At 36.3% G+C, this 25,885-nt stretch overlaps 4 protein-coding genes across 9 annotated transcripts; 3 read left to right on the forward strand and 1 right to left on the reverse strand.

The window, feature by feature from the left end:
• Positions 1-447: 447 nt before the first annotated feature.
• On the forward strand, positions 448-5,486 carry LOC102585308 (putative pentatricopeptide repeat-containing protein At4g17915). Of its 3 annotated transcripts, XM_006357774.2 has the most exons (4): positions 448-2,601; positions 2,691-2,755; positions 3,817-3,923; positions 4,029-5,359. In XM_006357774.2, the coding sequence occupies exon 1, from the start codon at positions 805-807 to the stop codon at positions 2,185-2,187; it is 1,383 nt and encodes a 460-aa protein (XP_006357836.1). In that variant the 5' UTR covers positions 448-804; the 3' UTR covers positions 2,188-2,601; positions 2,691-2,755; positions 3,817-3,923; positions 4,029-5,359. The 3 variants fall into 3 exon arrangements, with proteins under 3 accessions (XP_006357836.1, XP_006357837.1, XP_006357835.1); XM_006357775.2 differs by lacking the exons at positions 3,817-3,923; positions 4,029-5,359 and adding an exon at positions 5,368-5,486; XM_006357773.2 differs by having other exon boundaries at positions 3,817-5,359.
• A 1,249-nt stretch (positions 5,487-6,735) lies between these two features.
• On the forward strand, positions 6,736-12,628 carry LOC102586086 (alpha/beta hydrolase domain-containing protein 17B). The gene is made up of 5 exons (XM_006357776.2): positions 6,736-7,223; positions 8,345-8,381; positions 11,137-11,373; positions 11,461-11,508; positions 11,801-12,628. Exons 1-5 carry the CDS (start codon positions 6,928-6,930, stop codon positions 12,200-12,202), a joined length of 1,020 nt encoding a protein of 339 aa, XP_006357838.1. The 5' UTR covers positions 6,736-6,927; the 3' UTR covers positions 12,203-12,628.
• Positions 12,629-13,749: 1,121 nt separating this feature from the next.
• Positions 13,750-16,716, forward strand: LOC102586743 (probable receptor-like protein kinase At1g67000). Its single transcript, XM_006357777.2, has 3 exons — positions 13,750-14,611; positions 15,396-15,425; positions 15,503-16,716. The coding sequence occupies exons 1-3, from the start codon at positions 13,831-13,833 to the stop codon at positions 16,657-16,659; spliced, it is 1,968 nt and encodes a 655-aa protein (XP_006357839.2). The 5' UTR covers positions 13,750-13,830; the 3' UTR covers positions 16,660-16,716.
• Positions 16,717-16,804: 88 nt separating this feature from the next.
• Positions 16,805-25,771, reverse strand: LOC102587090 (chloroplastic group IIA intron splicing facilitator CRS1, chloroplastic). Of its 4 annotated transcripts, none has more exons than XM_015313621.1 (11): positions 24,721-25,771; positions 23,431-23,905; positions 22,293-22,423; positions 20,892-21,230; positions 20,658-20,814; positions 19,882-20,171; positions 19,730-19,789; positions 19,433-19,568; positions 17,528-17,625; positions 17,340-17,459; positions 16,805-17,257 (listed from the first exon to the last, which is right to left on the reverse strand). In XM_015313621.1, exons 1-8 carry the CDS (start codon positions 25,633-25,635, stop codon positions 19,527-19,529), a joined length of 2,409 nt encoding a protein of 802 aa, XP_015169107.1. In that variant the 5' UTR covers positions 25,636-25,771; the 3' UTR covers positions 16,805-17,257; positions 17,340-17,459; positions 17,528-17,625; positions 19,433-19,526. The 4 variants fall into 4 exon arrangements, with proteins under 4 accessions (XP_015169107.1, XP_015169108.1, XP_015169109.1 ...); XM_015313622.1 differs by having other exon boundaries at positions 16,805-17,109; positions 17,258-17,459; XM_015313623.1 differs by having other exon boundaries at positions 16,805-17,459; positions 19,734-19,789.
• Positions 25,772-25,885: the final 114 nt, after the last annotated feature.

Raw genomic sequence — 25,885 nt, forward strand, 5'->3', positions numbered from 1 at the left:
TAATAATAATAATAATAATAGTAATAGTAATAGTAATAGTAATAATAATAATAATAATAATAATATTATTATTATAATAATAATAATTCAATATGGGCAATTTGGAAATTGTATAAAAGAATTAAGGGCAAAAAGGTAATATACTTGGTCAACATAAAAGAGCTTTTAAGTTAAAAAAAAAAAAGCTCCCCCCCCTAGCTTTTAGCTTTTGGCTTAAAATAAGTCATTTTTGACTTAAAATAAGTTACTTTGATAATTGCCAAACACTCTAATAAGTCAAAAACTGACTTTTAAGCCAGTTTGACCAGCTTATAAGCCCATCCAAACAGGCTCTAACTTTGGATCAAACTTGTTCACTTTTTGATACTTTTACTATAACTCCTCTTAATTACAATACATTAAGGATGTACTTGACATTTGATATACTTTATGGGCTTTTTTCATAAAACTCAGCCAAAAGTCTTTTGAAATTTCCCGGTGGTCTTTCAACCGGCGGCAACTGTTGGCTTAGCGAAAGTCCAGAAACTGGCAAAGAGAGCTTTTTGAAATCTTCTTTCTCATTCTCTTGCTAGATAGCCGGTCAAAGGCTATTGCTTTCGTTCGTTGTTTTAAGGTATCTACTCTTTCAGTTATGCATTGTTCTTGTGTGCAAATCCGGTGATTCTGTATTTTTTATATGTTCATGTGCATTGATCATTTCCATTCAAACAGAGATTTCATAAGCATTTGATATCTGAGAAGTATTTTTCTGTCACTTTTGTTCGAAAAGTAGTTCAGATTTCAGGTGTAAACTGTTTTGAGTAGATGCGGAGAATCAAGGATAAATTATCAACAAGGTTAATGAATGTTTGTGTGGCATCTCTTTGTAAAGCCAAAAAATTAGAGAAAGCTGAAATTGTTATAGTTGATGGCGTAAGAATTGGATTACAACCAGATGTTGTCACTTACAACACATTGATTGCTGCATATTGCCGCTTTGTTGGCATAGATGCTGGTTATTCCATCCTTAATAGGATGAAAGACGCTGGAATTAACCCTGATGTTATTACCTATAACGCTTTGATTGCCGGAGCTACTAGATATTCTCTGTTATCTAAATGTCTCGACCTGTTTGATGAAATGCTTGAGATGAGAATTCTTCCTGATATTTGGAGTTACAACTCATTAATGAATTGTTTCTTTAAATTCGGGAAGCCAGACGAAGCTTACAGGGTTTTTCAAGATATTCTTTTGAAAGATATATCTGTTCATTCAGCAACGTTTAATATTTTAATTAATGGACTGTGTATGAATGGATATACTGAGAATGCCCTTATGCTATTTAGGAGTTTAAAGCGTCATGGATTTATTCCTCAGTTAGTAACTTACAACATTCTTATTCATGGGTTGTGCAAGTCAGGACGAGGAAACGTTGCCAGAGAGTTCCTCAACGAATTGGTAGAATCAGGTCATATCCCGAATGCCATCACTTATACGACAGTAATGAAATGTTGCTTCAGATATAGACAATTTGAAGAAGGCCTTAAAATCTTTGCAGAGATGAGAAACAAAGGATATACATATGATGCCTTTGCTTACTGTACAGTTGCAAGTATGTTACTTAAAACTGGGAGGATAACTGAGGCCAATGAGTACCTGGGATATATTATTACAAGTGGCTTTACCCTTGACATTGTGTCTTTTAATACCATTTTTAATCTATATTGTAAGGAAGGTCAGCTGGATAATGCTTATAAGTTGTTATATGAGGCAGAAAATGGAGGCTTGGAATCTGACAAGTACACCCATGCTATCTGGATTGATGGCTTGTGCAGGACTGGTAATTTCCAAGAGGCCCAGCAACAATTGAACCGTATGAGTGTGATGGGTTTTGATTCTAACTTGGTTGCGTGGAATTCTTTTATCAATGGGTTGTGTAAAACTGGTCAATTGGATTATGCTACACATATATTTGAGTCAATGGATACGAAAGATTCTGTTACTTACTCTACCATAGTCCGTGGTCTTTGCCAAGCTAGGAGGTTTCGCGCAGCATCTAAGTTACTACTATCGTGTATTAGAGGTGGCATGAGAATTCTTAAATCAGATAAACGAATTGTTGTTGATGGTCTTCGTAGTTGTGGACTTACACATGAAGCAAGGAAGGTCCAGTCTAAAATTCAAATGGCTAAGCTTCTGCATTATTGATAAAGAATGGTCATCAACTTTGCCACTGAAGTTTTAACCATATTTATTGGCTAAGAGTTCTACATTATAACGATTTTGTGGAAGTTGAAATTTAAGAGATAATGCAACTGAGAATACAACCTATGTTAACCAGTTTTAAGTGGGTAGAAGTATTCACTCCTCTTGTAAAAGGCAAACACAATGACGTACTGATGTTAGTTTTGAGCAGACAAATGATAGCTTTTGGAGATTCTCTTCCAGCTGCGGATGGATCAAGCATAAAATTTATTTGCTCAGCTTACAAGGCGCAGTTGCTCTATCTCCCCGGGAACAACTTCCAACTGGAGCTGCACAATCTAGTATGAGTTCATATAGGCATACCATCAGACAATATTCTTCAGCCTGCTTGCTGTAGAAGAAATGCTGACAATTCAGGTTTGTCCCAACTGTTAGTTACTAAGTATTGTTTTGAGTCCGTGATGTCTCATCTCTTTTGTAACTGTCATTTGGATGGTATATTTTAGGTGACGATGCAACTAATATCTGTCCAGGAATGTGCATCTTCCAAGACATTGTTCAGGAGAAAATGGTATGAAATTTTCTACCATTCTGGATGAGTTCTGTTGTCCTGGATCCTGCTTTTTTATTCTTAAGGGCCCCTTTGTCTTCCTTGCAACTTCCATTTTCTACTGCCTAAACTGCACATATGTGATAATCCCTGCTGAGATCTTTGATATTTGCAAAAGCACTTATTCATGTTTCAATAGTCATAGAAAATTTGCCTTACAGATGAATTGAGCTTTATTTGGGATAAACTTGTAGGGTTTTGTTGCTAAAAAATTATTTTGACCTAGTAAATTACTACTTCGCAGTATATCCATCTTCTTTTTTTTGCTTCTCTTGTTGTGCTTTGTTTTTCTTCTCTCAATTAAGCGGAAAACTGAAATACAAAGTTAGTATAAATCGAAAAATTGGGACTAAGTCATTCCTATACGCTTCTGGATATTGGTCTTAGTTAGTCTTACTCTGAGGTTGAGAGATAATGTGAAATAACAACCTCAATTAGTAGAGGTTAATCATTTGAAACTTGAAGGAGTGCTCCAAAGCAGAGACCTAGATGATATATAAGAAGTTATCTGGTTATTACATCCTTTGTTTTTTTTATTGGATGTCCTCGAAGGGACCATCCTTTGTTTCACGTCTACATTTGCAAAAACTTAAAAGACTTTTCTATTAGCCAGCTATTTGATGTCAATTTTCATTTAGTTGATCTAAAGCAGTCTTAATGGAGCATTAGTTGTTAATTTCTAGAAATCACTAAATTAGAGGGAATCACTTAGTCTTCCTCTATTAGCCAGCTATTTGATGTCAATTTTCATTTAGATGAATCAGAATTTTGAATTTTCTAATGTTCCGTTTGTTGATCTTTCATTTCTAATTTAAAGTAGGGTTGAGGCTGGTTGATCTACAATGATGATTTGGTTCGATACACTTTTCTGAAGAGTGCTAAATAGGGCTTAAGATAGAATATTGGGTCTCTGGCCCTGGATTACGTGCAAATTTAGTCAGTCATCCAGCTGAACTTCCTATATGAAGGGAATTTTTTGAGGTTTTTATGTAACTTGCTTTATGGTCTTTACTTATTTTCAGTTCACACATATTGACAAATAGGAGGTATCCATATGTTTGCGTTGTGGATTATGAGACAACGACTTGAACATTATATCTAGTTTGATGCATAGAGGGAGTCATTTACGGTTGGAATTGAGCTCAGTGATGCCTTCATTTTTCTTCTGTTCTTTGCTAAGTTAAGCATGGCTAGTCACTCCACATTTCAGATATCATTTCTTCACTGCAAACAGGCGTTGCTGTTGGAACTTATATTCTGAAGTCATCCTTTTGGTTCGTGCAGAACTGGTGTTCTGTTTTGTCACTGGGGACTTTGAGATGCCCTGAGTGGATAAGGAATCCGCTCATGTTTAGTCCAAATATGTCTCCCGTTTTTCTCGAGAGGGTATGTCCTGCTAACCCGAAGCTTAGACACTGATGATGAACCCTTTTAGTATGTTTCCAGCTTATTTCTTGCATATGACATATTTTCTCCTAACTTGGATCTTGGAAAATCTGCTTTAGAAATCTGAAAGGGTGACAGGTTCAAGTCCCAATACTAGTGTGTACCGGTGAGAGATAAATGTAGTAGTCGAGATGTGCATAAGTTGATGAGAATACTACCTGGTTGGATGTTGTTAAAAGTTGAAAAGATTAATGAGTGGTGGATTGCAAAAGAAACGGATTGATCAATGAAGAGTGACATCAGGTGGAGAAAATGGTAAGGAAAAAAAAGGCAGAAAAGGTCCATGGCGGAGGTATTTTGGCAGAATGCGGAAACAAGAGTCATGTAAAATAGTAATTGTTCATCGTGACATGTCGACGTGCCACCGCTATGGCTTTAGGTATGGAAGGCGACTGATTGCTCTGCGCATTATTATTGTGCTGTGCAAATATATACAATGGGGTGATTGTGGTGGTCCATTACTTCCTCAATTGTCTTCCCCTTTTCCTTTCTTTTCTGTCTTCTTATATCTCATTCTATAATCTCTTGTATCTACACCAAATGTCTATAGTCTATACAAACAACAAAACATGTCTTCTCCTCGATGTCCATACTCTCCTATCTAGAGTTCTTGTCTCTCTAATTCTTCCTCTGTCTACCTCGACCCCTCCTCAATATATATAAGATATGTGTTTTTCATGTATATATTTACCCTTTCACCAGGGTTAAGTGATAATAGACTTTTATATGTTAATTTGTAATTGCTATGACTGGTCTGATGTACCCAGTATTTTCCATGTTTTTATAAACCCTCCTAAATTATTTTGAACTGAACATCAAAATTAAGACACATTCATAATTCTCATGTGGGTATTACTTTAAGCCCTACAAAGTTTATATAATAGTAGTATCTTGTCAGATATTCTTGACGATTTATATTCTTTTACAGAATAAAGAAATGGTTATAATTCCATTATGCATCACTCTCTTCATCACGTTCATTAATCATTATTCAATACAACTCTAAAAAAATACTTTTAGTTAAATATTGTAGCTGGTGATGGCTAAATATAAGTTGCGCTTTATAGCATTTCTTTGCGTAGAAGATTGACATTTCTCTTTTTAACTTTTTGTATTGTGTTTTGCAGTTTCAATCATATGGGACACTATTTCTTTACGTAATAAAAGGAAGTATAGCTTAGGTTTCTTTTCCTTTAGATTTTCGTCGTATTGTGTAATAAGGAAAATACTTCACCACCTCTTCCATCGGAGTGAATCATGTGTGATTCACGTAAATTTAATAACTTTTGCATATGAATTCTATATATGTATTAAAAAAAAAGATTTTAAATTATTATAAATATATTTAATTATAAACTTGATTATTTCAATATATTAAACTTATAGCTATAAAATCTCATTAATTTTAAATTTTATATTTTCCTATAAGTTGATGTAGACATTACGATTGTGAAAAAGAAGAAGAAATGGAAATGTGAAAATGGTACAGATGGGATTATTTTGACGTGTTCCATTAACTCTGTCTCTCTCTCTCTTCTCTCATTCAATTGGTTTGACCTAAAAGGACAATCTTTGATAATTGATGCTCTCCAATTAATAATGTTTTCCATAGATACGTTATAGGCGTTTATCATTCCTTGGGCAAGTACACAATTTTTAAAAACAAGAAAGAGGAAAAGACTTTGTCCTATTAACCTTTTCTCTTTGGTTCCATCTTCCAACTTGCTGCACCAATATCATAATCCATCTGTTTTACGTGACACTTTTTTTTTTAGTTTATCTAAAGATAAAATATCTGATAAATTAAAATGGAAGAATTAATATTAATCAGTCAAGAATAATTACCTTCACTTCAATAGATATTCTCCTTGAATTTTAGCATTTTAAATATATATAAAAAGAAGAACCTTTCTCCTAAGAATTATCAACTTTTCTATTTCTTCCTCGAACATGTCTATGATATGCACAAAACGTGAGGAATATATAGTATTTGGGAGACTATGATATTCTTGTTTTCATGGTTGGTTGGTTGGTACTTGGTAGACCATTTTTTAATAATATTTTATGCTTTCTTGAACTAACATTTTCTTTTCTTCTAGATATATTTGTAACCAAAATTAAGTATGCTAATTAAAGTCCATTAAGGTGCATTTCTACAATGGTTAAATAGTCAAAAAGCTCCATTACCTTCTTCCGTGGTTTGGTAATTAAAGTTATCTTAACATCGTGGTTAGAAAATTCTAATCTAACGTTAATAATTAAACAATTATTATAAATATTGTTGATATTTTTGTTTGAATTAATTCATTTAAGCTTTTCTTAATTGTATTCATCACTTTTATTTGTCGAATTTCGCTTTATAGAAATCAATTTGACTAATTTTTTTATTAAAATTCATATAACTTAATTTTCGACTAAACAAACTTGACAAATAAAATTGAACAAATTCTTACAAGTTACAATCATACTTATGAGTCATAAAGTGTTGCATAAAATCCGAAAACTCCAACGTTATACAATATATCCCCTCTTCCTCCAACAACCTTTTCTTAGTCATAGCATATTCCTTTTTTTTTTTCAAACCGCTACGCGCCTCCCTTGACCTCCACGCGCCGCCCTGAAGAAGAAGATAGGGGAAAAGGGGGCTGCTTTATGATTGGTGCAGTAGCATTAAGTTACTGTAGATAATGGGAGGAGTGACTTCTTCCATCGCTGCTAAGTTCGCCTTCTTCCCACCGACTCCGCCGTCGTATACGGTGGTCCCCGACGACGGCAAGTTTAGCATACCTGAGGTAGCTAGGAGAGATGGAGTAGACTTTTTGAAACTTCGTACTCGCCGTGGAAATGAAATCGTGGCCGTTCATGTGAAGCATCCAAAGGCATCTGCTACTATGCTGTATTCTCATGGTAATGCTGCTGATTTGGGTCAGATGTTTGAGCTCTTTGTTGAATTGAGCCTCCGTCTTCGTGTTAATCTCATGGGGTAATTTAATTAAGCTTCCCTTCTAATTAGCTCAATTTTATTTCCTAATTTCTCAATTTAGTTTCTGTTATCTCATTCTGAGCTAAAGCTTATCTTTTTCTTTTTTCTCTGAAACCTTATTTCTGTTTTAAGTTTTTATTTTGTTCTTATTTTCTTGAATCTAGCAATATCAAAGACAGCTTATGCAGTAATTGAGAAGTTGTAACTTCCATATTTGGATCACTTTTCCTTGAATAAGAGAAATGGTTGGAACTTGGAAGTAAAATACTTAACATTTTTTGGGTCAAGATATTTAGTTGAGTAGAAATAATACATCTTTAGTAGAACATATTCCAAATTGAGAATTTTGTTGAGATTTAACAAAATTCGAGAAAGTTTGAAGAAGTTGTTTGTTTTAATTTATCGCGCATGACACAGTCAAATGTGTTTCCAAAACATGACTTACTTTATGCTGTATATTTTGATTCTCCCTGTAAGATGATAATGACATGATGTTTTTACTTCGTGTCGTGACTTTCCTAGCTTTATGTTGTGACCGTCGTAGCTTTAAGAATTCTTTTTGAGATTTTACGAAATTGGAGAAAATTTGAGGTTGTTTGTTTTAAACTGTAGTGCGTGACACACTGTCAAACTAATTTTCTGAAATGCAACTAACATTAGGCTATTTATATTGACTCTCCTATAACGTGCGGATGGCATGAAATTGTTATTTTTGTGCTGTATTTCCCTAGCATTGGTGCTATGGTTGATACATGATTACTAGTGGATAATAATTTGATAATCAAGTAGATGTTAGAAGCAAGCCAAGCTTGAGGTCCAGGAGTCCAATTCAAGCAAGCAGCTTGTTTCGCTTTACTACTTTACTCTATACTAGATTTTAGTAACTCGTGATCATTTCCTATCTTCTGTGCAATTTGACCTATTGCGAGTTGCATCTGGAAGACCCCCGATTAAGTAAATATTATGGTTGAACCCCCTGGTCTCTCTGTCTCTCTCTAGTTTCGTAAATAGAGCATTCATTTGCTTCAATTCTAGAACTTTTTTAATGTCAAACTAAACAGTAGGATTGCCGTTTGATTTCTCAGACCCTCCTGACGTTGCTCATATGGTTTCTTGTTTAGGTATGATTACTCTGGATATGGACAATCAAGTGGAAAGGTTAGATACCTGCTTCCTTGGTCATATGTACTTGGCAGCTTTTTGTTCCCCATGTTCATAAAGAAAACAGGGACAAAGAGAAAAACCTTACTGCCTTCACCTGTTTCAGTTTGTTACTTGTATAATAACATTATTAGTAGGAAGAAAATTGACATCTGTTTTGAAAACTGGCTTTATCAACCAGCTCTAACTTGCAATGATACTTGTTAATGGAGGAATGTGATGGTAGAACTTTAATTTTTACCTTTTTGGACTTCATTAAAATTTCAGAAGATTAAAAGTAAATGCTGCTAAGATATGGTAGAAGCCAGGTGTCAACCTCATGTCCTCATCCCTGAGCTATATAATTGTTATATTTGTTTTCATTTATATGTGGGCATATCATATTTACGAAATTCTTATGCAACCTTTATGTAAAGATTGACGAATTTCTTTCTTAAAATCTTCGTTTGCTCACTTTCAGTAGATTTCTTATTTATTGAAAGAAAAAAAAAACATTTTCTCTAGATTTCTTACATGGAAGTTTAGTTATAAAGACCATGGATGATGTCAATGTTATATCACCTCTCCTTCAGGCCTCGTATTAATCATTTAACGCCACTTGTCACCCATGTTACTACAAGGTCTTAAACTCTTAACTCCTAAGATTCTCTGAAGCAAAATTTGATGTCAGAGAACAGATATCTTATCCTCTGTAGTCGCTCCAGTAATTTGTCACTCTGAATTTGGACAATGATATATAATGCCAAGGGAAATCAGTCTCTAACCGATGCTAATAATGCAAAAGAATCATTTCCAATAAGTTTGGAGGTTACTTGTACTCTATTATTACAGATGGTTTTTCATCTATTTTACAACATCAAAAAGTCAATCTAATATGGATATCACTTGGGCCATTTTGTGATGCGCGAATAAACATAAAGACAATGGTATTCTTTTTTGCTCACTTGCAAATATACAAGGACTAGGCAGCTAATACTAAACCAATACGTGAAGTAGTCGTCGTCTGACCAATTGGCTCAGACACGAGACTGCCCCAACCTGCCATTTTGTCTTGCCCTAAATGGAATGGCTCTCTTAGTTACGTTGCCCCCCAACCTGTGTGTCCACGTCCGCCTTTATCCTCTGTACCTTCTTTTTGTTTTTGCGTTTGGGGGAGGAATATGTCCTATAATTTGAAAGCATTATTTGCAAGAACACACTAACATTGATTATTTTAAGGTAGCATTGATTACTCGGCAGATATTATAGAACACATCAAAGCTCTTTCAGTACCACCACATATGTTACCTAACCTTTAGCTTAGTTTCTCCTTTCTCATTAGAACCACAACTTGAAGCACTAGCTAACCAAACTAGTTCACGTAGTTGGGTCTGTGAAATTATTTGAACCCTGCAATGCACTTTTTGGACTTAACTGCTAATTTTTGTTGTCTTATAATGGTAAGTTTTTTTGTTCCTAGGAAGGAATGCCCAAGGTGTAGTATTGGCAATGGGCTTGTGTTTAGTCATAAACTCCCTATAACCCTAACCAGTAACCTGTCTAAGAACAGGAGCTGTTTGTCAATGAACTCTTAAAAGCTTTAACGTTCATTTTGAAATTCTCAAGGAAGAGCTTGCTTGCCCTGTTTGTACAATGACCAATGATGGATCATCCACTTCTTCATTTAGTGAACTCCCACGACAAACCGTGACTGGAATTTTATTTAAGTCTAATTCCCTTCATGAAATCCATATATGAAAGAAATATTGTTCTTTTTTTTCTGCTTCTGCCTCTATCACGTTTTGTATGTGATATGTTGCAACACGCATCACATATCTTGATTTTCTTACCAGATTTGGGGAGACCTTTCAGTATGCATTTTGTTGTCCCTCAAGCATCTTTTAAGGGAATATTAATATTGCTTACCATCTATACCATACGATAAGGTGAAAAACATATGCCTTATCGAAGTTCTGATGATGCTGAAAGAGCTAGAGCATTAACATTTCACCAATTTGGGTTGGCTTTCTTAGAATTTTTTTTTAAAAAGGAAAAGTTTAAATCTGTAATTGGATCGGGGGTTTTGTACATTCTTAAATCTTATTCATGGCTTCCAAACCTGAATAATTCTTTGTTTATTACCTCATTTCTTTAGTTTCTAGATGCTGGCAATCATGCTATGTTATTTGGGCATGTGGAACTCCGTGTTATTTAAAGCAAAAAGCACAAAAAAACTCTCAAAGTGCAAATAAAGCGTGAGATAATGAAAAAGGTCGCGAAGTGAGAAAAAAATTCAAATATATATGATTAGTTCAAGACTAATAATTATAAGCATGAAAGGCAGATATATGAACAAAAAAATTAAAGACAATTCACGTAAAGTAAAGTATCGATTGTTAAGTGTTGCCTCTTCACAAGAGGCTTATTGACCAAGAAGAGTATGTCTTAGAACCTTGATGAAGATACTGAAGTGCATATTAAGCGAGGCAAAGCGCCTCAACACGTTTTGTGCCTCGCTTGGTGAAACTTTAATTAGAATGTTGTTGCTTTGGGCATTAAAACATGTTTTTCTTTCTTTATATAGTTTTCTGCTTAATGTTGTTAACAAATTTGTGTGAGACCTGGCACAGGTATATAAGAAAGTTTCAGTTCGTAATCTTGCATTTTTCATTCATTGCTTGTTCTAGGAAATCATTTGAGTTTCATATGGGTCTATTCCCTTGTTGCTGTTTGCTGTTTAAATTATAATGAAATCATCCTTTCTCTGAAGCAGCCATCTGAATGTAATACGTACGCGGACATTGATGCAGTATATAAATGCCTAAAGGAGCAATATGGGGTCAAAGATGAACAGCTAATACTCTATGGTCAATCTGTTGGCAGTGGCCCAACTGTTGATCTTGCATCACGAGTACCCAATTTACGAGGTGTTGTTTTACATAGTCCAATATTGTCTGGTGTAAGAGTTTTGTACCCTGTCAAGCGGACATATTGGTTTGACATATACAAGGTAAAACACTCTCAGTGGTTATCAGTACGTAATTCTTTTTCCATCTCCACTTATAAAATCTGATTTCATTTCTCCAATTTATTTCAGAACATTGACAAGATTAGTGCAGTGAATTGTCCGGTTCTGGTCATTCATGTAAGTTTCCCTTCTTTTCCAATGTTTAATCCTTCTATTCCATAATTTCCAATCTCTTTCAAATTCAATCTATTTACAAATACTTCGCAGTGGAGATGGGTCCGGGAAAGATGGTGGGGCAACTGTTCTGTTACTGGTTAATATAATAACTGTAGACCCTTTACGTGTTTGTACCTCCCAACGATCCTAATTCTTTACCGGTTAATAAATTACTTTAGACCCTTTCGGCCTTGTACCTTCCAAAGGTTCTGTTTTTGAACATTTTACTCAAAGGATTTTAACACATGTATAGGGAACAGCGGATGAAGTTGTTGACTACTCCCACGGGAAACAGCTGTGGGAGCTATGTAAAGAAAAATATGAACCTTTATGGTTAAATGGAGGTGGACACTGCAACCTTGAACTTTACCCAGAGTATATCAAACATCTAAAGAAATTTGTTCTTGGTCTTGGCAAACCGAAGCCTGCTGCTAATGGCCCCCAGAAAGCATCAACAGAGTCTGAAAATCAGAGTAAACCTGCCGAAAGTGGTGCCACCGACACATTTGACCTGAAACCTGATCTTCCTGAAATTTCAAGGAACAGCTTGGATAGTCGACTTGAAAAGACTAAGAAGTCAAACAAACCTGAGAAGTCGCGGATGAGCACAGATCGTGTTGACAGGTTTAGGAGAAGAAAGGGCTTAGTGTGGTGATTTCTAAAATACAGAAGGAAACCACCTTTAATTAATCACCAGTAACCCGCCTAAGAAGTTAACATGTGCCTGTTTATGCAAACAAGGGATGAGCTCTAACTGCAGTTCCTGTGAGTGTAATTGTAGGTGTAAATGGTTGAGTTATCTGTGCCATCAATATATAAAGTGGTGACGGAGAAATAAAGTAAGTAGTGCATCCCTTTTTCCCCTGTATAATCAAATGTAACATTTTGACATGAAAAGCTTGTAGTTTTATACTCATATGAGCTTCCATACTTGTATATTATGCAAGATGTGCAACTTTAGTGGCAGAAGCTCTTGGAGTATCATCCCCTGTGTGTAACTGTTTGCTAAGGAAATTCGTTCCATATTTTCGTAACAAAATCTCTTTTTCATTTCTCTCAGTAATAGCTGTCTTTTTAGTTACTGTTGTTGGAGTAGTCCCAAGATTAGCAGTGCCTAATTTTTCTTTCTTTTCGTCTTTAGCTGTATGATATTGAGGTCGGAAATTGCTCAAGGTATTTAACTACCCCATTAGTGTCACATTTCCGTCATCTCTCAGGACTCTTCCATGTCATCAACTTAAGTAAAATACTGGTGAGCATTGCTCAAGGTATTTAACTTGTGTTCCTGTACCTCCTTCTAAGAGTTGGTAATTGATTAAGTTACCAACTATAAGTATTTTAGCTCCCAGCTTTCCTGGTAGTTCTATTTTGCTTCCTTTTCTTTTCGTGGAAATTATATGAAGTTTACTTATATAGTTGAAGCAGAATAAAGCGTGTGAAAGTAGTTGATTTTGTTCCACATATCATTATTGCCAATAGTCTAATGAATGACAATCATACAAGGAGAGAGGTGGAGATGGTGATGGTTCACCGCGTGTTGGAAACTTTTGGTACAAGTTACAGATAAATCAACCTACGCTTTTTTTTCTTTTGGTGATCTTGATTTTTTGAATGAGTCATATTGACTAATAAGCTAGAGAGAAAATGACAATTTTGGACCTCTTTAGTTTTTGGTACTGCGTAATTTTAATGTCAAGAGAATATTTCTTTAGCAATCTTTTTTATGGTTTTGGTTGTTCGAATGCAACAGTTTTCACTTTATCTAATAAATCTTCACTCAGTCTTGGGGATTTGGTCCAGTGATAAAGAGTGTGTGATATATATATGTTAATCGCAAGAAATTTGAGTCCTATCATAGCCAAAAACGCATCGAGTTCACCAATCAATGCACTTGCGTTCTACCCAATGTACGTCAAAGTGGTTCATGTACACAAAAAGTGAATGAGAATTTTATTATCTAATGTTTCTCCTATTATTTGCAAGGCACTTTTTTCTTTTGAATTTTCTTTTCCGGTTATTTAAGTCGGGTCTCTCGGAAACACTCCCTTGGATATGTTGTTGTAAAAGTAACGTTCAAATGGTTTTACTCCCAATTTAGAAAAGTAAACGAGTCAATGCTTGACTTTGATTGTTACAACTTGATATGAAAAATCGACAATATCTCTGTCAAGTCGGAATGCATAGCATAGCCTATTTTTCTTTCTTTGACGAGGTAAGAATTGGATAAGCAGTTTTAAAAGGCAAATTTAAAAAGAAAGATTGGACTGAATTTGCTCCAAAAAGATGCTCTCAGATCTCCACTCAACTGTCATTCTGTTTATCATTCTATGCTTTCTCCATATGCCCATATCCCTCGGTCAAGATGACGAGCGATACAGGAGTTGTGGTGAGCCGTTTCAGTGCGGCAGCATGAATATAATTTACCCTTTTTGGGGAGGGAGAAAACCAGAGTATTGTGGTCATCCTAGTTTTGAGATCAAGTGCGAAAGTAGCATACCCAAAATTGCAATTGAATCAACAAGATACGAAGTGATAGATATCAACACCCCTAATCGAATTGTAACCCTGGCTCGGGATGATTTACTGAGTAGTATTTGTTTGGATAATCCCGAGAATGCCTCCTTTGATTTAAACACTTTCAGCTATGTTTCGAGTGACCTGAATATTACTCTGTATTTCGGCTGCACCGTCCGCCCTGGTTTGCAGTTACCACCTTCGTCTCCAAATAGGTTCAATTGCAATAGCAGCATATTTGGTATATACACTCTGATCAACGTTCCCTTCAACCTTAGTCTGGTAACATGCCAGGAAGAAATAATAGCTAGGGTCAATCAAACGAGTGCTGTGGCATTAGCCAGTCCTACAGCTTCCGTGGAAGTTCTGAGAAGAGCCATTGCTGGCGGTTTTTCAGTTAATTGGACGGCAGGTATTGATTCTAAGTGCCAACAATGCCGCACGTCAGGTGGAAGATGTGGATCCAATCCAGATTCTGGAGACTTTGCATGCCATTGTCTAAATGGTACTCATTCAAACTACTGCAACGATGGACCAAACCACTTACCCGGTAATCTTTCCTCTACTAATCCTCATAATTTACTACTACTAGAATCACTTGAAGACAAGTTGTAGGAGAAAGTATCTTGTCCCAATTTAGACTTTGAATAAAACAGCTATAATTCCTAGGAATTTCTACATATTCAAACGTATACCTTATGTATCTTAATTTAGTTACTATCACTCTTTTCCTTAGTTCAGGTATAAACCATACATGAATTCTCATATCAATTACTAGCATATGAACTACGAAAATTGGTAGATGATAAATCTAGCTTATATCCAACATCCCCTTTTAAACTATATTCATCACTTCAAGAGACAGTATGGAAGAATTCGATCTTCAAGGTCTTTTGAAGGTATCCAAAACTTGATCTTGCGACTTTCATGGAACTTTCTCTACCTAATTTATGTCGAGTGCATCTTTGATGAGAGCCACCTGTTTCATCATTCTTTCTTGAGAAAAACTCTGCTTGAAAAGCATATACAACATAATTCTTGTTTTGGTTAGTCTTTCTTCATGGACTTGCAAAAATCAAGTTCATTAATGGTCGTGATGTTCAAGTCCTTGCACTCTTCTGGATTGACTAGTCATTCATCAATTCACCTTCTTTTTTTTTCTAAATTCTCTCGATCTATAGCTTTTCCTTCATTTTTCCTTTTGTAGTCTCTGTGAAAGAGACATTTTGAAACTGTGACACGGTTCGCTTGAGTTGTTCATTCATGATAGTCCTTTGTAGTTGCGCTCAGATAAAATCCTGAAATGAATGATAAGTTATTGGCACATATTGCAGGTTCAGTAATGATTCCGACAGCTGTAATAGGTAAAGCATCCCTGTGTCATTCCCTCAATCTGCTTTTCTGCATTTGTACTTGATCTATTAACAATATCTATATGCAGTTGCCGCAGTTTGTATCGCAGGGCTGGCCATAATATCAGTTCCAATCATCTATTGCCTCAGAAGTCGAGGGTCATCCTGTAAGTCACTGATTTGCTGGAAGATTGAATCACAAGATCACAAAATTGAAGAATTTATGAGAAATTACGGATCTCATGCTCCAAAGATGTACAGCTATTCAGATCTAAAGAAAATAACAAGCTCATTCAGCCATAAAATAGGACAGGGAGGATTTGGTCAGGTATACAAAGGAAATCTACCTGATGGTCACGCAGTAGCTGTAAAGGTCCTGACAGAAACTAATGGTGACGGAGAAGAATATATAAATGAGGTAGCCAGTATAAGTAGAACTTCCCATGTTAACATAGTAGGGCTTTTGGGATTTTGTTACCAAGGAAATAGGAGAGCCTTAATCTATGAGTATGTGTCCAATGGTTCACTGGACAAATTTCTTAACAGTGGACCATCTAGCACAACTTGTACCTTGGAATGGACGACATTGTACAGTATCGCAGTTGGGACTGCTCGAGGGTTGGAATATTTGCACCGAGGTTGTAACACAAGAATAGTGCACTTTGACATAAAACCTCACAACATTCTCTTGGACGAGGATTTCTGCCCCAAAATATCTGACTTTGGCCTCTCTAGATTGTGCGAGAGAAAGGAGAGCATTCTATCAATGTTAGGTGCCAGGGGAACTGCTGGATACATTGCTCCAGAAGTGTTCTCTAGAGCGTTTGGACACGTCTCTCACAAATCAGATGTCTACAGCTACGGCATGCTTGTTCTTGAGATGGTTGGAGTGAGAAACAATGTTAACATGAACCAAACTAGTGAAGTATACTTTCCAAATTGGATCTATGAACATCTCGAGCTGGGGAAGGACCTAAGTCTACAAGGTATCATGAACGAAGAAGATGAAGAATTAGCAAGGAAGATGATTTTAGTGGGCTTGTGGTGCATTCAGACCAAGCCGTCAGATCGACCAGCAATAGAAAAGGCAGTTGAAATGCTGGAGGGAAGCCTTCACTCCCTACAAGTTCCACCAAAACCTGTCTTGTTTTCTCCAACAAGATCCATCCTAGAGTCATTTACATCAACATCCACATCGACCTCGGAAAGGAGGTTCGTTTCTGGAGCCAATATCGCTTCCGAGTAAAAAACAATTGATGCAAATTTGTAAGTATATTCAAACGAAAGTGTTGATTAATTTAGTGGGAGTACTATCCCGAGTTTGATCACCACTGATTAAGTTTCGGAGCCGTTAGTGTGTTGATAAAATTATTGCCAATTGGTAACAAGCAGAGAGAGAACATAAATTTCTCATTTATGGTGGCCTCACCAAACATTCTAACTCATTTGGTTAATCTAGCTATGTCATACAATGCTTGTGCCAACGTAAAATACCCAAGGCTGTCATCCAAATTATATATGTATCGTCTCCTGCTGTAAATGAGCAGCCACAACCTGACCACACTTGTTTTGATAAATTACACTAACACCTATGTCGTAGTCTTGTGTTAAATGAAGGATAAGCCATAGGTGCACTACACTCTGGATTGATGATCACTAAATAACAATGAATCCTCCTGGTAACACCCATCTCATCCTGCATCACAACCATCTTTTACTGCAGTGTGGATTTGCCACTCCTCGATTAAAGAACTTAATTTTAAAAGTCAATGTGTGGTAAGAACAGGTCCTTGTAATGCAATCTTCCATTGAGTGGTATAAAACATTTCTGCAGTAGTTCAAACCTAGAATTGGCACAATATCACAAAGTTGCTGCAAGAGAGGAGGAACAGTGTCCTTAAATTCAGCAGTGCAATTAATGTTTACCGACTCCGTGCTGTATGGAACAAATCCCTGTAGTATGTTCATCTTCTCCCTCCTCCAAATGTCTGTTTTATTGCTTTCAAGTGTAGAGGTGGGCCTACTTAATGCTTCGACAGATAATTCCTGTAATACAGGTCATGGGACTTGAGGTTTGAGTTCTGGAACTAAATCAAAATAATCTTAAACCTTACCAGATCATGCAACAAGTATCAGTCCTTTGAAATTGTCTATTATGTAATGTTAGCAATGTTACTCTATCAATCCATTGCTTCTGCAGTCCACCACCATCCTGCCACACAAGATACAGATAAGTGAACTACACCATGGTTGAGAATTCGACTGTCCCAGTTCTACAGCTATGGAAAAACCGATCAGAACTATTAAAACCTAAACTGAAGCACCCTGAGCTAGTTGACACATAATTTTTGCTGATTGAATGAGAGTGACAGGAAAACACAGCAAGAGAAATGATTAATACATTTAGGGGTCGTTTGGTAGAGTGTATAAGAATAATGCTGAATATGATGTATTAGTAATGCATGCATTAGTAATGCAAGCATTAGTAATGCTTGCATTAGTTATGCTTGCATTATTTCTTATACATTGTTTGGTTTGATGTATTGGAAATAGCAAGCCTTGTATAAAGACTATTAAAAATATTTGTTTACAAAATACCCCCACATTATTATTATTATAATAATTATTATTATTAGGCTTAGAGGGTAGTTTTGTCATTAGTTAATCTAATGCATGCATTAAAACCATTGCATTGCTAATACCTAGAAATCCATGGTATTAGCAATACACACCTTAATACACAATAGAGTGTATAACTAATGCAAGCATTAGTTATACATAGGTTGGAAAAGAGTACCAAACAAGGTACTAGTAATACACAATGCATTTGCGTTATTTTTCCTAATACACTCTACCAAACGACCCCTTATTGAATGACACACCTAATCCAGCAAAAATGCTACCAAGGGATAAATTAAGTAGGCATTCGTGCACACAAAACCCCAGTGCATGGCGCACTAGTGCTAAGTCCCATGGTGTGGAAGGATTTATCAACTCTCCACTTTTTTTTTTCTTTTTTTTTTTGATAACCGAGAAATCCGTCTGTGACCCGCCCTTTGGACCAATCACAGCCTTCCAAACTCGGTGGATAATGGGCCCGCCCCTCTACCCTTCTCCACTTAAATACCGGGCTTCGCTTTGCATGGTGTGGGGCTTGAACCTGCGACCTAAGCCACAAATCCTCCACCTTTTGCCACTTGAGCTAGGCCTTGGGGGCTTATCAACTCTCCACTTTGTTAAGAAGATGCAGTCCTTGGCATCTTATTGTCTATTTGCATTATTTAACACGTGGTCACACGATATGTAGTATCCGCTTTAAATCTTGGTCTTCTGCTCATATTTGGGATTCTAAAGCCACTGATATCATCGATCTCAGACTCTCAGTACAAAAAGTTGGAAGCTTAACTGCCAAAACTCAAAAACCATATCTTAGCCTCGACAAGGGCATGACTTTTAGTAGATCAACACCTCTTCAAGTCTAGATGCGGCTTAAGCTTTTGCATTCTCATAGTTAAGAAATTCAAACCTCCATATTTCAGACCAGATTTTCCAAATCCAAAATTAAGCTGAAACAATATGAGGCAGTTACACCTCTTACTTCAACCCAAAAAAATAATAAAGATATTATGAGGCAACTATTTTGCAAGGTTTAGCCAATAAATTTATAGTGCTGCAAACCATCCGTCTAGAATTGAAGTTAAACAAAGCTAAAATATCAGGATATTGACAGCATATATCTCTATAGGTAAGAGAATAGGATACCTGAACTGTTCTGGTCTCATCAGGAGAATTACAAAGTTGAATGTTTCTCCAAGTTGCACAGTTATCCCAAAAGTGAAATCCCAAGATGCACTTCCATCTCAAAATTTAATGAGTTTAAGGTCATAATCAAGGGCTCTCAAAGCAATAGTCCTTATTTCCCCATAATACTCACCTAGCTAATGGGCTAGCTACGTGAGTATTATGGGGAAATAAGGACTATTGCTTTGAGAGCCCTTGATTTATGACCTTAAACTCACTTAGCCAATGGGTGAATTCTCTTCGCGCTGATATATGTAGACCATGTCAAGACAGGGATCAAGAGCAATAGTAGTTATGACTGCACCACTAGCTTTAGATCTCCCCCATTTGACCAATCTTTACTGTATATTCTACCTGCAAAAAACAACTATCCATCAAATTTCAGCTAATAAAACTGGATAAGATTCACTTGAGATACCATTTCAATGCCAAAGAAATAGTCACAACTAATTTTAAAAATGGAAGGCAAAGGCAATCAGTAGACAAAGAAGAACTTTAACAGAGACAGAAATTACCAACTTCAACTTAAGATCAGAGATTGCCTGCTCCGTTTGATTTGCATAAAACTTCAATGACTGAAAGAACAACATAATTCTGAGATCCAGGATTTATAACAGTCACAGAACTAAGGACTAAATAGACTAGCCTTAAGACGCAGAAGACTCACTCCAAGCCTCTGCATTTCCAGGGACCGACATAAAGCTTGTCTTTTGTTTAGAAGATTTTGAGGAACCAACTCCGGGCGTCTGTAGTTCTTTCCCCGATAAATTATTATTGCATGGCCTTCTTTAATTTTGTCAACAGAAATCAGTATTCCACCACTTTCTGTCTCCAGGAGCTTTGCAGTATGAATGACCTGAGAAAAGATTTTCTGCATTGTGATCACCTTAATAACTTCTCTGTGCTTCCAATGCTGATGGAGACCAGCTAAGACACCATCAAAAACACCACGTCTCCCTGAAGAGAAATTGAGAAAGTAGATTTGAGGTGACCAAGTGATCACAAAATAGTTTTATCATAGAGCAGAACTGAAAACTTTCTCAATATTTTTAAGATCCTAAAATTTTGAGCAATTAGTAGTTATCAGACAGAGGTATTGTTGTCGAATATTGGAATGAAATGGAGCTGAATAAAACAGAATTGATATGAAGGATTAATATAGTTGGCTCAACTAGCTCGGGTTGAAGCATTGTTATCGAGCGGTGAATAATATTGCGGAAAGCAGTTTGTTTATACAAGTCCAACTAGGGAATATGACAAATAATAGTTCACTTTTTTGTGGAACTATTTAAGATGTGTAATCATAACAGAAATTTCAGAATCCGGGTAGATAACAGACAATATATCTGTAGAAGACTCTCAAGTTTCCGATCGCAACTCAGCTACAGTTTTTATAGTTTGACCAAGAAAGCGGAGAGGAAAATATCGCAAAAATTTGCTCACCAAGCACTAAACTCCTGTCCATCTTCAATCCTATCTGCCTAAGAGATCGTCTTTCTTCCTGTGTTAAGATTTCTTTATCATCATCCTCTTTGGCAGGTCTCCAGGCAGCATTTAGCTTTCCCAGTGCTATAGATGATTTTTCAATCTTCTTCTTGAGCTGCATGATAGAGTAGGGAAGTGTTTCATTTGCTTCTTAAAACATTGAAAGAGAAAAATAAATAGCTGATATCTTACAATGTGAAGGTTGTTCTGTTGATTCCTCAGTTCTTTTTCTAATCTTTCCTTTTCAGACATTAATTGAACTTCAACCTCAGATTTCTCCTTTCCAGGTTCTGCAATTGTCTGGAATTCTGATAAAGTCCCAACACTACTACTGCTCATTGATACTTCCATAGTGATTGGAAGAGTTTCAATTGCTTTGAATCGTGCAACTTCTTCCTCAAGCTGACATCTTGTGAGCTCCACCTCCCTTTCAGCTACAAGGTTTGCAACTTGAGAAGGAAGAAAATCCTTGCCTCTGTATAGGATTATAAAGAACTTATTCCGCAATAGAAGGACTCCTCCTGTAAGATACTGCAAAAAAAAAAGAAAAAAAGAGTTGAGCATTTTATCAGAATCTTAAGGGCAAAGCCGCTGATCTATAGCCAATGTGCCCAACCTTTTCTTTCATTTAGCTTCTAACACTGCTTAGAAGGCCCACTAGAGCACTACGGAAATTTTATAGCTAAAAGAGGCTAGATTCTGTAGCTTGAATAACGTTTCCACCAAACACCATCCAGACACTTATGCTTTTTCCAGTTGTCGAAGTGTTTTCAACATCACACAATTGTTTACTATGACACACTCCCAACATTCATAATCTTAATGAAAATAGACTTCGCTGAAACATTCACACCAAGCTTCCTAAGCTCAACTCTGGCACCAGTGCCCTGACACATTCACCAACATAGCTTTGAAACCATCTATATTAGCTGCTTAAGTCCTCTTTTAATTTTGCAATTTCGGTAGCCAATTCAATCCTAAATTATATTGGTTCTGCAAAAGAAGAACTAGTAGCATAGGACAAGGCGCAATCATGGTAAGTTCTTGCCATAATCTGATGGGAAGAAATGACCCAGCACTTTTTCACTCCACTGGGATATGAACCCTGGTCTCAAAGATGTTCACCCAATTCATTGGCTTCTAGGCTGCACCCCTGGCGCACTAGTTAAAGCTGATTATTATGTATGAATAGGAAGAATTGAGAACATTAGAAGGATACAAATGGGTATTGAAAGTGAGCAACTTTAAAATTGAAAAACTTAACGCCTCACCAGACCCTGCTCTGCCCTACTTCCATTTCTAATTTCATATAGAATCAAAATAGGGTTTCAAACTGAAGAATAGTACCTATTTTATTCTACTATCTACCACAATATGAAGACAAGATAATTATATGAAACAGAGGGCAGTTAGCAGCTCTTCTCCTCCCATTTTCTACTCTACTAAGATGCCTAGAAATATAACTGATGTCATGTAACCATAAAACAAGCTAGCTATCTATTAAGACAGACTCATCTATTGCTCAAGAAGTTGACTGCGATTGATTGAGAAAACATAAGGATGTTAAATACAAATTGCTTTGACCAAACTTACCTTTAACTCATTTGCCATTAGTTCATTGCTAGTATTTGGAATTCCCCACTTCAAAGCTATCTTTGCTATATGACATTTCTCCCACAACTTTACGACTGCTGCAGCCAAGCCTTGCAGTTTTCTGTTTCTCCCTTCATGTCATGTCATGAAAAATAAACTATCTCAAACAGGACAAATATAGTCATAGAGTTGCACAAGGTGCATAACCAATTGCATCAAAATGGGTGCTCAAAACTTTCATCAAATCATCCACGATAAAAAATGTCAAATAAATACAATTAGCTAATTTATTATTCATGTGCAGAAAAGACCTAACAACAGACGAGAGTGCACATGTATAGTGTTCTAGAGACAAGGGTGAATGGAGGGATCTGACTTGTTTCTCTTTAACCTCAAGAGGTGTAAAAGGTAGATCATTTTGATATATTTATCTACTATCTCCATGCAAATTTGACCATTTTAATTTCTAGGGGAAATTTGACCATTTTAATTCCTAGGGGCAATTTGACCAGATTTTGAGGGGAAAGCTGAGTTCAGGGAGTAAAACATAAACCAAATATAAACCTCTGAGAATTACATAAAAGCAACCCCAAGTCACAAACTTTTACATCAAGAATATGGAAGAATCAATATTTAAACAAGTCTTGTGTAAAGATGAATTTTGACCCTCATATGCGCAGAGTGGACAAAAGGAGTCCCTTATGACAAAAGGCACTACAAATTAAAAAAAATTTGCAAATGACAAGTACCGTCAAAGTTCTGATTAAGATATTCTGTTTTCTTTCACAAAAGGAACCCACTTTCCTAATTAGCTTATGATGTTACATGTCCACTTTTTAAATGTCTAGACAGTCAAACTCAGAAGAAGCATATACCACTGTTAATGCACCAACTGGCAATTTTTCTTTCTTGACATGAACATAAATGGCATAATACCACACGTACAAACATCATACAACAAGCAAACTACAGTTACATAACAGGAATATTCTCAATGATAAAGATGACTCAAGTCCAAATTATCAGTAGAGACACAGTATAGCAACCCACGATATACACAAGCAGGAAACATATGCAGAATAGAATTACTGGAGCATTTCGTCTGCACAAGATATGATCATCAAGATGAGAAACCTACCAAGAACAAAATGAGTTGGCAAAGAACGAGCAAGTTTCCTTAATTGTGTAAGTTCATCATCTGTCAGCTTTGATCTTGAACGTGGTGGGCAAAGTCTAAATGGTGGCTTAAATCCAGGAACTACTTCAGGAAGTAAATCCGCATTCACAGGCAAAGGCTTTGGCCACCACCAATCAACATAACGAGGTCCTAAGTCATCCAACAATCTATTAGCTTCCCTCACATAAAGTGACTCATTCATTGCTAGGCTATCCTCTTCTGAGTTTCCAACACTTATCATTTCATCTTCACTGCTCCCACTTGAGTTCAATGGTGAGAAAATACTTGTCTGTTTAATATTTTCAGTAAATGAAGAGTTCTGGTGACTACATAGAAAATCATGCTGTAGCTCCTTCTGTTGTAAAGTATAGCTACATCCTCTATAAACAACCAGAGCATTTTGCTTCATCCAAACAACAAAGCCTCCAGTCTTCATCTGCAGTACAAAAGGAATAACACACAATTCTATCAAAAAGGACAGAAACTTAACAAAGTAACCTCTACACTTATGAGAAATAACTACTAGAAACCATGTTAGTATTATTTAGGAACAATGAGCACTGGTTTATTAGATACAATAGAGAACTGAAACAACATAAAGAGGAGCATCCGAAAGGACAACTAGTCCCGTCATGCTTAATATAAACAGTAAGAGCGGTTTCCCTGAAAAAGGAAATAGGTCCAACGCGAAGTTACCAACTTGATCGATGGACTAGACTTGTTTGAGGATTCACAACTATGACCCCTTGAACGAACAAATCATAAGAATTTTGAATACAGAAACTGATTGCATGAAGCAAGCACTTTTACCAGCATCCAAGACAACTAAAAAACAGTTCTGGCAGTCCCAAAACCAAAGCCTGAAATCACTTTCTTCTTTTCCTAGATTAAAAAAAAAAGACTCAACTCAATCAAAGAGGGATTAGAAGTATTTTAAAACACTAACGGTAGTTTGATTTGATGTTAAGAGGAAATAGTCTCTCCAAGAATACTGCATTACTAGATGACATTCGTTAACATGAGAATTCTTGACAACGGATATTTGCTTGATAATGAAATCACACCGCAACTAAATACCATTATATATCTCAAACATACAAATATGTTATAGCAGGATCAGAAAACAAAATATAATAACATCAGAAAATGAAAAGGTACCTCTGCAAGTTCTTTTTACCGTACGAAGCACAAAATATAGAAAGCATATTTACGGACATATGATCATAGATAATACGGTTTTTATAGACAAACCTCGACAATTTCTCGAGCTCTGTCCATATTACGGCATAAAGGCAGGTCAAATTTGAGCATTGCAAGTTCATTATTCTTCCAAATAAAGTGGATTTGATCAACAACAGTTCGGGTAACTCCGGCTTTCTTAACCTTCACCCACTTCTGAATCCTTGCAGCCTCACCCCTCAATCTCTCAAGCAACATTGCATCAAGATTCGACTCTGCAGTCATGACAACTTTCTCCTTCTTCATTCTCCTATACACAATTCTCACCTCACTCTCCCAAGGCATTTTCACCCCAATTTTTCTACTCCCTCTTCCTTCCCCCTCTCTTGATAAAACACCAAATTCCACTCCCTCAAGGCTTTCCACATTGTCCTCCTCCCCATATGGGTTTTTCTCCTCAATTTCATAACTCACATCTCCCCATTCAGATAAAGATCCTGGTGGGAACTGAAATTCAACCTTTGCATCAGTTTCCACCTGTGTACCTTCCCCAATTTGCGTTTCTTGGAGTTTATCAATTCCTTGATAAATCATCTTCATTGCTTTTTTACCTCTTCCTCCACTAACTTTACCAGAAAGTGCATCATTAGGATTTTGGGTTTTAGCGAAATTGGCATCTTTCTTCTTTCTGGATTTGGATAAGTCCAAAAATTGATTAGGTTCAAGAAGAAGAGGACCCCTCATCCATGGAGCAGTAGGGCCTTTAATTCCTGAACTTGATGACCCATAATCTTGATTTTCAAATTCAAGATTGTATTGCTCCTCGTTCTTGATGGGATTATTATTATCATTGTATTGAGAGGAAAAGCTGGTAAATTTAGAATTGAAAGATTTGGAAAAGAGAAGAGTTTTTTGGTTGATAAAAGAATTGGAATGGTGATAACAGAGGGTATTCGAATTGGGAGCGAGAACCAAAGGAGCAGACATGGATATGTTGAATTCTTGATAGGAATTTGTTAAGCTCTTAGCCGTTGCCAAGTTTGTGAAGTCAAATTTTATCAACAAGAAAGAGGAAACAACACAAACACACTATTAAATAACTAATGCTGAACTGATTTTTTTAGCTTGCCTCCCTCTTTACATATTTGCATTTCGGTATATATATGAGTTTCATAATTTATATGTATATTCAAAATTAATTTCATCGGTGTATTTGATATTAATTTTATCTTGCGTA

Source organism: Solanum tuberosum, unplaced genomic scaffold (assembly GCF_000226075.1).
Source record: "Solanum tuberosum cultivar DM 1-3 516 R44 unplaced genomic scaffold, SolTub_3.0 scf00244, whole genome shotgun sequence".
Taxonomy (NCBI): domain Eukaryota; kingdom Viridiplantae; phylum Streptophyta; class Magnoliopsida; order Solanales; family Solanaceae; genus Solanum; species Solanum tuberosum.